Raw genomic sequence first — 12865 nt, 5'->3', positions numbered from 1 at the left:
CTCCAGAATATGTACTGTCTTAAAAGTTTTAATAAAAAGAAATGAAGGTTTTTATATTTCTAATATATATTTTTCATAATTATTTATAATAAAAAACAACTCCTTTTGTTTTTAAATCTATCTGATGTGAATTAACACGTCTGCTTTCTCTGTCTGGAACGGTTTCATTTGCAATTTGAAACTTTTAATTTTGATTAAATCATTTTGAGAGCAGATCCAGGTTCTTCGTGAAGTGTGTAAACATTAACTCTTTACTGGTACTTGTGTGTGCTGCCTCCATAATTAGTTTCCCCCCCTTTTCTTATTTGAACATCAGCGTAAGTTTGAGAGCTTCAAGCCAAATGTAATCTTTATTAGATTGTTTCTGTACAAAAAGCACTGGATCACAGAGAAAAAAACCAAACAAACCAAAAAACAGAAGACATGCATTTATTTACAGCATGGCCAGAGACAGAAAAAGAAAAAACCTGGGGGTGACACCCCTGTTTGTATCCTAAAGACAACTAATTAAACATTGTGCTTTGATATACTTTGATGATATATTTAATATTTCACAAAAATGCAGTGCCTCTGCCCTCTTTCACATTGAAGTAAAACATAAAAAAGTCTATTTTTCAGTTTAAAACCCAGACGGTGGGAAGCGAGCTCGCTGCGACTGACAAAAAGAGAAAGAAAAGCTGCGAGCTGTTGGAGGGGACTGATCAGGGAGGTTGGCTCTGCAGGCTGGGCTTCATTAGTATCACTGATAAATGGTCTTTCCCAAAGACGCTGAACAGATACCACCAAAAAGCTAACGTGACAGCATCCGGGTGACACTGTGCAGAAACTGCTGGATTTGCATAAAGTCAGATGTTTAATCATTTGGACTTCAGATTCCTGCATCAACTCTGCTTTTAACATTCAAAGAAATACAAATAAAATTTGTGTAAGTTTGAAGGTTCAGGTAGGTTCAAGCAGTTTGAAAAAAATGTTTCTTCTACCATCCTTAAACTACAGAAACGCACCGAAAAGGAAAAACTGGAGAGGTTTACAGTTTTTATTACTTTATTCCGAGAACTTGTTAAATGTAAAGACAAATCGTGTCTCTGTAAAATAAGATGCAGTATTTAAACAATATGATTTTATTTTTTTCAACTTTGTTTTTTGTGTAAATTTGTAATGCTAATTTTATAATCGTAATACAAGCCGATAGATATCAAATTACTTTATGCTCCTTCTAGTCACATGATCATGGAAGAAAAGTCACACTGTCAGTGTTTTGTATTGGAAAAAAAAAAGTCGTAAATTTGACATTTTTCGTTTATCACAATCCAAAGATTCCAGATCTTTATGCCAAATTATTCATCTCACAGTCTCCTGGATCTCTCTGAAATATTCCCCAGATTGAATCTACTGATTCATGCTTAAGAACCTTAATTTTCTCCTTTGTTCATTGACACGAAGACAGTTATATCTAACATGTGTTCACATACACAAAGTGACATTTTTCCAGATTTAAGTATGTATTTGACATGTATGACATAAGCCTTTTCCTCGATAGAAGTTTACGTTCTTTGGTATTTCCTTTACACTTTAGTTGTATTTTAATACATTTTACTAAACAAATAATAATCTAGAAATGGGGGGCACATTTTCAAAGCCCCCATCCAAAACTCGCATGTTTATGCGAATGAATTAACTTCAAAGTCATATTTGCTGTAAACACAAACGTGATATTTCATGTCCATATTCTCCAAAAAGTAAGAATTTTTTCAGCAATTTCACTTTTTGCCATGAGACCAAGCTGAATTTTCAGTGTTTTGATCACATTTGACACAAAGATCTCGTAGTTCTACTTTTCTATTGGGGTAATTTCTTGTTAACAGATGTTAAATCACAAAACGACTCCAGTCTCCAGTTTTTCTTCTCTTTGGTGAAGGAATAAAACTTCTACACTTTGTAATTTGGCAGTTTTAACACTTCTCAGCCATCAGTATCTGACGGTTAGCTTCTACAGTTGAGCATCTTTTGTATATTTCAGGGGGAAACCTGAGGGACAAAGACATCAAATCAAGAAAGCAAACAAAAGTAACCTTTGATAATTGCTGTGGAACCAAAACTTTGTCGGAAAAAAGAAAGACTTTGTTTTTAAGCGTGGTCGGTCATAAGGCATCAAACTCAAGTCTTGGTTCTTTACATTTTTTTGAACTTTTGCCACAGCAGCGCGGGCGATGAGCTTGCATTTCAGTACAGGAGAGCAGTTGCATAAGTAAATGATCCAGATTGTGTGCAACGACGAGAACAGCACCATCGGCAACAACACCAACATCGATGGACGTTTCCTTGAGATCGGTGACCCTAAAAAACTTGGTTTGAAACTCTTCGCCATGTTTTGAAACCGTACAGTCAATATCAGCAAAAAAACCAACACAAAGACGAGGGTCAGGTCAAATATTCAGATGGATAAAATGCTGACTTCTAAACACCAAACCGCCCCCCTCAAAAAACGAGTGCTGGGATATTATGACATTATAAGTCTCTGAGATATAAAAATTTCACATGACGAGGATTTTTGCCATTTCAGGATGGCAGGAGAAAAAAAAAACCATATTGGTGCATATCGCTCTAGCTTTCATCTTTTTTTTCCACTTTTAGCTTTTTTCTTTTTTGCTAAGATACATTGCTCTTATTAAGTGCCCCAACAAAAAATAGTGCATTAAGAATTAACCATGATTATACATTTCACAATAATACACAAAAGACGAGAAGAACCAGGGGAAACAAACGATGCTGTTTACAAAAAGTTAAATATCGGAAAAGCGTTTTTATACAAAAGTGATGAAAGCGTCGTTTTACGTCCTGCTTTCAAAAACAGGGTGACCGTGTCGTGAGTTTTTTTTTGTTTTGTTTTACAAAAGGGTTAATTCTTCCCACTTTTTCACTCTTTTTACAATATCTAAAAGGTATTAAGACATCAAATGTGTTTACATATATATTTGAGACTATCATTCAGGCCTAAATCACAAAAGAACTCCCCAAAACATACTTTATAAATACATATAAAATAAGCACAATCAGAAGAATAACAAGAAAATCTGGTACCTAAATGTGATTAAAACTGCTGCAAGCTTTTTCTGGTTAAAATCTACCACTCGACACACCCGCAAAACAGAACTATTGTACTGGATTTCAAAATGAGACATCCAAAAGAAAAGAAAAAGAAAAGCTGAAAACGCTGGGCTGCCTCGACGTGTTACGGACAAACGTTAGTGGAACATTTGCTCGTCTCTCTTCGGCAGGATGCTTCATTCTTTCCTTAGCTTACAAAATTACTGCACTTTCCTCCTTTTTAGATTATGAGACACAAACATTGTTAAAAGCTATGGTACAGAAAGTAAAACGCGCTGAGACGTGAGATTCATCGGGGGGCTTTAAGGACTGGTCCTCGGGGAGGGGCTTGTTGGGGGTTTCTGATTGAAAACCGTCTGACGGTTCTTCCAAGTTTGAAAAATGATTACTTCCTGATTTCCGGACTCGGTCCGACTCAGGGTCAGTGTCCACCGAGAGCTTTTGTTCTAGTGAGAACCAATCAGATCTGCAGCTGAAACACCTGCGTGAGTTAAAACAAAACAAAACAGAGAAGCTCTTTTCTGCTTTTCTTTATATTTTAAAAATATTTTTATATTGTGTTGGCCAAAGTTTTAGATGAGGTAGGGTTACTGTTTACTGGCAAATTATCCGCTAGTTTGTTTAGATTAGCTAAAAAGCACTTGGTGCTGCCCCTCTGTAGGCTTCCAAAAGACAGCCAATCAGAAGAAAAGTAAGCTTTTAGGGAGGGGGGCTTCAGACAGTGTCAAACTGAGCTGCCTGGATAACATTACAAGGATTTTTTAGCTAAATTAACAGAGATTTGGTGATTTTTATTTATTAATTTTTTACAGTAATCACCAGCATTTTCAATTTGGGTTGAACAAAGCGAGGTATTTGAAGATGTCACCATCCACTCGGCTGATTTATTTATTTTTTCACGATATGATGATTAGCTTAGAACAGATGCTCCCAGTGGACACGCCTACTTCCTGTCTCACAGTGGTTCGAACTGATCTGAGACCTGTTCAGCCTCCACAGACTTCTCAAGTCAAAGTAACCTGTTTAATATCTCAGCACAACATGCAGTACTGCAGACACCTTTCATCCACCCACAGTTCACGCTGAGCGAGCGCTGCCTCCGCCCGCAGCCACTGCAGACGTTTCCTGTTCCGGGTTTGTAAACGCCTGCCGGTGGTGTCTGCAACGGCTGCAGGAAGAACCGACGTCCTCGGCTGATGGTGACTGAATTGTTGAAGTTCTTCGGGTTCGGACTCTGGGTCAGACGGGTCGGTCTAAAGGATGATGGGAAGGACGTTGTTGTGGCGTTTCAGGCTGGGGGAGGGTTGTGGGGAGTCTGACGGTACCTGGCTGAGAGTCCTCCTCACATGGGGGGCACAATGAGACCTGCCATGGCTGAAACAACACAGACTGAGTCAGATCTCATGTTTCGTGATGCTCGCTGAGCATTTCAGGCTACGTCCACACATACACTGGATTTTTCAGTTTGATTGGAAAAATGTCTCCATCTGTCGTGAAAATGCAAAGCGCTGCCCAACTGCAGAGGTGGGAAGTAACAAAGTACAAATAGTTCGTTAATGTACTTAAGTAGAATTTTCAGCTATCTGTACTTTACCTGTGTAGTTGTTTTTTTTCTTTTACTCCCTACATTTATAAACAAATACCTGTGCTTTCTTCCTCACATTTTCAAAACAAGCTCATTACTTTTGAGAGTTTTTATTTCACGTCACTGCGGCCTTCCCAACATCAAACCAATTTGAGCCTAAACAGAAACACATGAGAGTCACTCCTGTTCGTTTATTAATCACCAGGAGATGTTGCATAAAAACAGATGATAGAAGCAAAACTGTTTTTCCTTGTTTTGAGAGCTAACTTCACTCAGAGATGGAGAAAGATAAAAAAGACAGGACCGGAGAGGAAGGCGAGAGCTTAGATTTAAAGGAAGGACTGCTCATTTAAAGCTCACATGTAAGTCCTCATATTTTTAAATCACATATTGGGTCTGTACATGTGAGATTATGTTGTTTCATATTGTGAGACATGCAAAACAAACTGAGGGAGACTGTGTTATTTAAAGGCTGCATGAAAATCCTCTGCAGGTTAGTGCAGGATAAACAGGTTAGTTTGTTGTACTGTGATGGATTTAAATCAGAAAATCTACTCCAGGCTGAGCCATTACAGACAATTTTAGGGTTGCTCCACCTGCTGGATCCACTTTAACCCCTGACTGTCGCCCTCTACAATGTGGCAACAGGAAACAGAGCTATGTTTGGTTTCCTTCTTTTTCTCTTCATGTTCTGCTGATGTGATTCAAGCTGAGAATATTCGTGAGAATTAAAATTTTTGAATGAAATAAAGTCTGTACTCCTACCTACTGACATTATTTTATTATTATGTTAATACAGCACAAGGTTCAATTAGCTTTCCACAAATATAGAAACGTCCTCCAAAGAGCTACTTTTCACTCTGAGTACATGTCAGAGCCGGTACTTTTTTACTTTTACTCGAGTACAGAACTTGAATCGGTACTTCAACTTTTACTGGAGTATTTTTTAAGACTAGTATCTTTTTTTCTACTTAAGTACAGACTATCTTTACGTTTGCCACCTCTGCCTAACTGTGAAGAAATGTTAGCCAATCAAAAACCCACAAACATGGCGCACAGTTTGGTATCAAAACAGGAGATAAAGGTGCACGCTGTTGATGCTGTGAGGCGAATTCAAAAAATCCTTTTTTAGCTGAGTACGTGCGGATGTAGCCTCCGTTTTTCTTAAATTCTACTTTACTGTACTTTAACATAACAATGTTTTATCATGAAATTTTTTACTGTTCAAGCTGCCCATTCAGAAATATTTAAAACGTCTTGGTGATTATAACTGTGGATATTACAAGACCTAAAATATGTTATTTCATGAAGAGTGAAAAAACCTCCAGTTTTAAATAAAAACGCCTTCCTGAGAGCCATATCGAAAAAATTTAAGATACGTCTCGTGTAAACAGATCTCTGGAACCAGAATGATTAGGGTTCATTTAACACACTCGCACAAAATATGCATTTGCTGTTAAAGTCTTTCTGTGAAGCGCTGAAAGGTTAAATAAAATCAGTTAAATGCCTGCGTTGTAAAAATAATTGGATAAAACTGAGAGATGATGTTGAAATAAGACTGCAACGACAGATCTATGACAGATTCTTGGACTTCACTGAGCCAAATAAAAGCTAAAGAATAGGACTCGGTTATGGAGGAAAAATACTTTGTAGGGTGAAATTTGCAGTGGTATTAACTATAAAAGAAAAATGCTCAAGTTTAAGCTCCAAATTTCCCAAAATGCCAGAAGTTATGGATCAACTTTGACCTCCGAGTATGTGAAAGCAGGAATCAACACGCAACACAGAAAGAGTCCTTCTCATACAGCGGCGCCGCGTGGACATCCACCTGCGTGTCCTGATGGGACACGAGCAGGAGGACAGCAGGGGGCGGGGGTGCTGACAGGCGGGACGGGGGGGTGGGATGCTCACCCTGGAGGTTGCTGCCATTGGTGGTGGTGCAGGTGGGGGGCGGGGAGGTCTGTGGCCGCACGACAGGGGCGAAGGCGCTCTTCTGTTTGACTGCAGAAACCATATGGACAGGAGAGAATGAATAAGGGCCTATGGGAGTAGACGAAGAGGAGGAGGAGGTGAGGAAGACAAGGGAAGGAGGAGTAGGAAGGTGTGGGGAGGGGGTCCTACAGAAGGAGGACGTGACGGTAACGAGCAGGCAGACAGACAGGAGGAGGTGAGCGATCGGACGGAGATGAGGCGAATCATGCAGGGAGGAGGAGGAGGATGATGAAGAGGAGGGTGAGGAGGAGGAAGAATGGGTCCCTGCCTCAGATCGGGCCGAGGTCTGCAGGAACAAACATGCTCCGAGCACAAACAGCTGCACATCTGGCAAAGTTGATCCATAACTTGAAGGACTTGTTTGGAATAAACCAACCTGAGAGCAGCAGCAGCAGCTTCATCCGCGCACGCTGCACAGGTGTGTGTGTGTGTGTGTGTGTGTGAGAAGGCAGGTGTCTAACATCATGCGGTAAATTGACTTTTTTCCTTTTTAATAAATCACCCACTCATTTACTCTTCGTGTGTCTTTAGGCGAACAGCTTTGAATTTTCCTGCTGCTTCTACAGCTGACTCCCGATTAAAGGAACAGTTCAACATTTTCAGAGACGCTCTTATTGATCATCATCTATCGGTGATCAGTGCAGAGCCGGAGCTGTCCATCAGTGATGACTTGAGCTTGACATATGTTCTTTGGAAGTTTTCCGGAAGCAACCTGAGCAGACCCGGCATTTAAACCAAACAGAGCCAAACTACGAGTTAAACTCCTGAAGCCTTCAGTCACGTCTTCTTCAGGAGACTTGTCACATGTATTTGCTGCTAAGGTGCTTTCTCCTTTTAGTGTTTATTACATTTTTAATATTTTGCTCATCTCCAGCTCTTTAAAGTCACCTCCTCGTGATTTACTCATTTGAGTATTTTGTTCCTCTGAATCTCTAAAGTAGTCTTTAAACTGAAGATGTGACTTTAGAGTTGAGAAGCTTTCCGGGAAAATCATGAGGACGTGACGTTAATGTGGTCGGACGACTAAAAGTGCACTCTGTCAAACAAGCATGACGTAATGTGACGTTTAACTTCATGCTAAGCTGGCCACATCTGGACTCTCCACTGCAGGTTTGAACTCAGCCGCCATCTCTGCAGTCGAGACCCTGAAATGTATCTTAACAGTGGATGTGTTGCTACCCCAAAGGTCACCGTGAAATACTGAAATTTCCAGTAAAATCTCAGACACAACCCTGAAGTTACAAACAGCAGATGGCTCCAGCTCTGTGCTGAATACATAATCGTCGGCGGATTAATTTCCGTCTCTGAAACGCAGAGTTTTGAGCGCATCTGTCCAAATGTTGAGCTGTTCCTTTAAGAGCTTCCACAGAGTTTATGGACCACAGTGTGTCTGTAATGATTCAAGGACAGCATTTGAACATGGAACTGTAAAATGAAGCGGGGGAATGTAAATGTGATTTATCACTTCATGCCAACAAGCATCAGTCTGTCCTGGATCGCTGCTTCTTTCTCCTCACATTTCCTCCTCCTTGGCTCCTTCTTGTTGTTTTTCCGTTCCTTTTTCTCCAGCTGATATTAATGGATTCGGCCCAAAGCGTGAATGCATGAATGCATGAAGGATGCGGTGAGGCTGTTAGTGGGGTTAGTGGAGGAGGTGGAGGGGATGGGTGAGGAGGAGTATGGACAGGGGGACAGTCAGAGGAGGGAAGGAGGAGGTGAACAATGCGTGGCAGTGTTAAGTCCACACACACGCACACACAAACACTCAGACCCTCGGCGGCGGGAAACTGTAGCTCAGCCAGGCGAGATGTGAGCCCACCTTTTGTTTAGTCGCCAGGGACGACAACATCACCTGGCAAGGAGACGCATTTTGAGCTCACTACCTTCTAAACGAGTCTCGCTGAGACTCGCTGAGCTCTTTGATACAGAAGCCAAAACAATGGAGCGCTCCCCGCGGGCGAGTTTAGTCTCCAAAACACACCTGCGCCTTCTACGCTGCTGCTCCGACTCCAGGCATGTTAATCAGAGCCGAGTGTAAAGTTTGACGAACAACACGGCCGACTCAGAAGCATCGACTCGTTTCCTGCAGCGGGAAACGCTTCACTTTTGTTTGCTCGTATTGCTCTGTGCACAACGCCGTCATCAATCTGCCATCAAGTCGTTTTGTTTTCAGCATCGCGAATCCATATACAGAGTATATCATCAGTACTACGAAGCCCAGTACACTGGGTAATGTGGTGTCAAGCTAGGTACCAACACTCAACAGCTCTTGGTATCTTAGTCACGTTCACGCTTGATACGGATCCTCTGGCCTTTTACTAACATTTTAAAGCTGTTAGCCAAATCACTGCTCATAATTACTCTGGATTTCATTAAAATATGATGCCTCCACCGAGGCATAAGACAAGATGAAGGAACGTTTTTAGTGCTGTTGTTTTTCTTCTCTCTCTCAGCAAGATAAAAGCAAACCAGACCAGTGGGTAGAGAGGTGGGCTAAAGGTGAGGGAAGAAATTCTGGTTCAGATCCAATTTTATAAAATTAAAATATCGGCCTTGCTGAGAACATTTTCCCAGGCTAGTCCATAATAATCATAGGTGCTTTCAGTAGTTAACGGGCTCCTGAGTCCCTTAAAATACCTAAATATGCCGACCCTAAACCCCTACTTGGCTGAGAATGACTTCAGTTATTCTAATTCCTGTGCTTACTGTAAAGTTTTCAAACTTTTCCTTCTGGTTCTTCATGTTACTTGGATACTTAAGCCTCCGTTATTGCTTCACCCAACACTTCCAACATCTCCATAAGCCGCTACCTTCACACGCAACTACATGGACCAATACAGCTTCAACTCCCATCACTTCATTACATGGACTTAATTGTTTTAATGACTCAACTGCCACTCCACCGTCAAGTTCAATTCAAACATCAGCCAGCAGCAGAGCATCAACATAAACGAGCAGCGTCCATAGCTTTAATGCAGGTTTTGGTAACGTGGCATCAAATGCAGATTTAAGCAGCAAGCACAGATTTCTTTTTTTTTTAATCGGTATTTGGAGTATCAGGAACAGCGCTGTGTGTTTTGGAGCATAAATACGTCTGATTTTAGCCACAGTTGTAAATGATCCCTCCTCCTGACTGCCTCCCGGATGGATGAGGTTTGGTTTCGTTAATGCGATATTTAAGCGTATTACTCACTTGCGTAAGCGGAGTTGGCGGTGGAGCCGTTGAGGAAGCTGGGGGATCCAGGTACGCCCAGGTTGGTCATCCCCGCCCCGTATCCGTTCATGGTGGACGTGATGGTGTTGTAGTTGGACTGCTGAGGCGTGGAGCTCGGCACGTAGCCGCGAGGAGACACGCTGTTTGAGTTACGGGAATAGCCTACGAGGAGGAAGAAGTACAGCTCTTCATCATGTGTCCATACGCTGACTTCAGTGTTTGGATAGATAATCAATCATCTCTCATCATTACTTGATAATTAAGAAATGAATCTTTACTTCAAGACTGTGAAATTTAAAAAAAAAAAACCCATTTACTTGATGTGACGACTTCCAAGAGTAACTGTCACTCGAAATTTCTCACAGTTTGATTGAACTGGACCCACGCTGTGAATTTCCAGCTCCAAATTTGTTATTCTGGGACTCTGCTACAGTAGCTTTGCATGATTCCCAGCTCAAAATAATCCTTCTCTCTTATTCTGGGTTGGTGCGGTGCCTCAATTAATGTTCATTTAGCCCCTTCTCCTTTAAACTGTGTAGGATGAAGTAGATATAATTATTCAAAATGTTTACAACAAATATGTTCTCAGGTTTTAACTCCATTAATCATCTCATGACCTTTTTGATTGATCAGGTGACCCTGTGGTTGAGAACCACTAAACCAGCAGACAAATTACTAAAGTAGTGAGTTCACTGTGAAATCTGTCTTTTAATTCCAAAGACAACGTTTTGTACAGCCTCTCTCCACCCCAACCTCCTCCTTCTGACTCTGGTCTCATAACAGCTTTAAGCCTAGCCCACCTGAGCGTGAGCAGTTTTTATTTATTTGTTTTTCTCAAATGCAAAAACACAGTTGAAGCCCCGTAAGGGCAAACCAGACTGACAGGTAGAGATGAAACTGAAAAGCAGTATTCATCACCACCACAAACAGAAGATCTTGATAATGATCTTGTACTTCAGCCATTACTAAAAGTCATTTTTCAAAAACAACAACCAAAAAATGCCCAGAAAACTAGATTTCAGTGAAAACAATACAAGAGAAAATTATTCAGAATAAACAAACAGAATACAAAACTAACATCTTTTTTTAACCCAGGAATGTAAATGTTTGGCGGTCTAAAACTGGTTTGACAAAAGGCCAGCTCACATATTAAGAAAACCTACAAATTACCCTACATTTTGCTGACCTCCTCACTGTGACCTCAGCAGTGACATCATCGCGCCTGTCACTGCTGGTCTCCTGTTATGAAGAGCTCGCCTCCCTGCAGGCGAGGTCTGCCCTTCATCTGTCACCTGACTCCTGCTTTTTACTTACCTCTGGTCTCCCTTCTCTCCCCTCTCACCCCCCATGCTCCCACTGATTGACCCTCATCCAAGATGCATTGAATACCAATGTTCCCGCAGCACTCAGCCTGACCTCTGACCCCCTCCCGAGGCTCCACAGTTCCCACCGACCTCGGGACGAGCTCGCTTAGCAGAGCTAACAGAGTGCCAAGTAGCACATTACGCCCTCTCTCTCGCCTCACCCTCCACCCTCTTTCCCTTTCCCCCAACTTCCCATTTTGGGCCAACGCAATTCCCAGCAGGAGCGGCTGATGGAGCGCTGCCCAGGGACGAGGGCGAGGAGAGGCGGCGATGGGAAACACATGTGGAGTAGCAGAGTGCAGGGAGCGGCCGAGCACTCAGAGTAAATGTAAGGATTGTTCTGTAATAAAAAAAAAATAATGCCTTAACAAATGGACTGAGTGTTGGGTGGTGTTTGTCTTGGTGCGTTCCCTCTCCCTGTCCATTTCGCCACAGCAGCGTGGGAAGCAGATCGGATGCAGGTCACATCCTGCGTGCTCATTCACACCGAAGCCTGAAACGTGTTTGCTGCAGAGCAGTGCAGATGAGCTGGTTAACGGACAGTTTGGATTTCACTGTGTAAACAGTGAGGCGGACCAGCGGGTGGGCGGTTTATGATGTCTTTAATGACAAATATTAACGACTAGAAAATATCCTTCAGAGTTAATAACTTTTTTATCAGTTAAAACTTTATTTATATATGGTTTTTGTCACTTTAACGGATTTAAGCTCTATATTTTTAATTTCTTTGCCTTCTGTATAAACCGATGACGGTTCTCTGTCTAAAATCAGAAAAATCCTGTTACTCTACTGTATGTACTGTAATTATACTAGTTTAAAGAACATCATATATATCAGATATCTGAGTATTAGTGTACTGACAACAAAAACCATCAGGTAGTGCCTCTATGATAGCAATAATGTTAGGAAGCAAGCTAAGCCTAGCTAGCTAGCTGTAATTTAGCAATGCAGCAATAATATGTTGCTGGTAAAATTGTAGCATTCACTAATTTTTAAATTAAAACAACCAGTTCAATCAATCTCTGAGAGTTAGCAAACTTCATTTACTAAAGACAGCATTTTGCTATGCTGGATAGCTAGTAGTTTGTCATCTTTTTATGACTCAAATGCTCTGTGACTGCCAAAATTCCTGATTAGACAAAACTCAATTTCTTCTGGCTAGTGTTAGCTAATTTTAGTACTAACCAAAGCAGAAAAACTACTTGCTAGCCAACATATCACTTAACAGTTAGCTAACTTTAACCTGCTTCCTCACTAACACTATGAAGCCACATCAGTGCTAGTTCCTGTCCTTACTCTGTGTTTCGCTGGGAAATAGTCGTTTGATAGCATTAGCAGTTAGTGGACTATTTTTAAGCTAACATTAGCTGCTGTTGTTTACGGCTAGTAGTACAAGGGCGACAGGTATTCAGGGAATTTACTTGGAAGTGAGAATACACATCTTCAAAAAAAATTAAGCCTTATCCATGATTCTGTAAGCTTTACATGCAAAGTTATAAAGAAGGCTGAAAGTGGGCAGTTAAGTAAAAACATGTTTTTGGGGGTATTTTTCCTGGTATCAGGCTTCCCTCATGACCCCATAAACTCTGACAAAGACAGACT

General features: G+C 41.3%; 1 protein-coding gene across 3 annotated transcripts in view; it reads right to left on the bottom strand.

Annotated features, from left to right (window-relative positions):
- Positions 1-331: 331 nt before the first annotated feature.
- LOC134640950 (transcription factor COE3-like) overlaps positions 332-12865 on the bottom strand; it is a 146748-nt gene continuing 134214 nt past the window's right edge. For 2 of the 3 annotated variants that reach the window (XM_063493063.1, XM_063493073.1), the window contains exons 14-16: positions 9879-10061; positions 6605-6694; positions 332-4482 (exon numbers count right to left, since the gene is read on the bottom strand). In XM_063493063.1, coding sequence (XP_063349133.1) covers positions 4451-4482; positions 6605-6694; positions 9879-10061 — 305 coding nt within the window. In that variant the 3' untranslated portion in view covers positions 332-4450. The remainder of the gene's footprint in view (positions 4483-6604; positions 6695-9878; positions 10062-12865) is intronic. The other variant, XM_063493081.1, reaches the window with a different exon arrangement.

This window comes from Pelmatolapia mariae, linkage group LG2 (assembly GCF_036321145.2).
Source record: "Pelmatolapia mariae isolate MD_Pm_ZW linkage group LG2, Pm_UMD_F_2, whole genome shotgun sequence".
Lineage (NCBI taxonomy): Eukaryota > Metazoa > Chordata > Actinopteri > Cichliformes > Cichlidae > Pelmatolapia > Pelmatolapia mariae.
The sequence above is the reverse complement of the archived record's forward strand: the minus strand, read 5'-3'. Positions and strand labels throughout refer to the sequence as shown.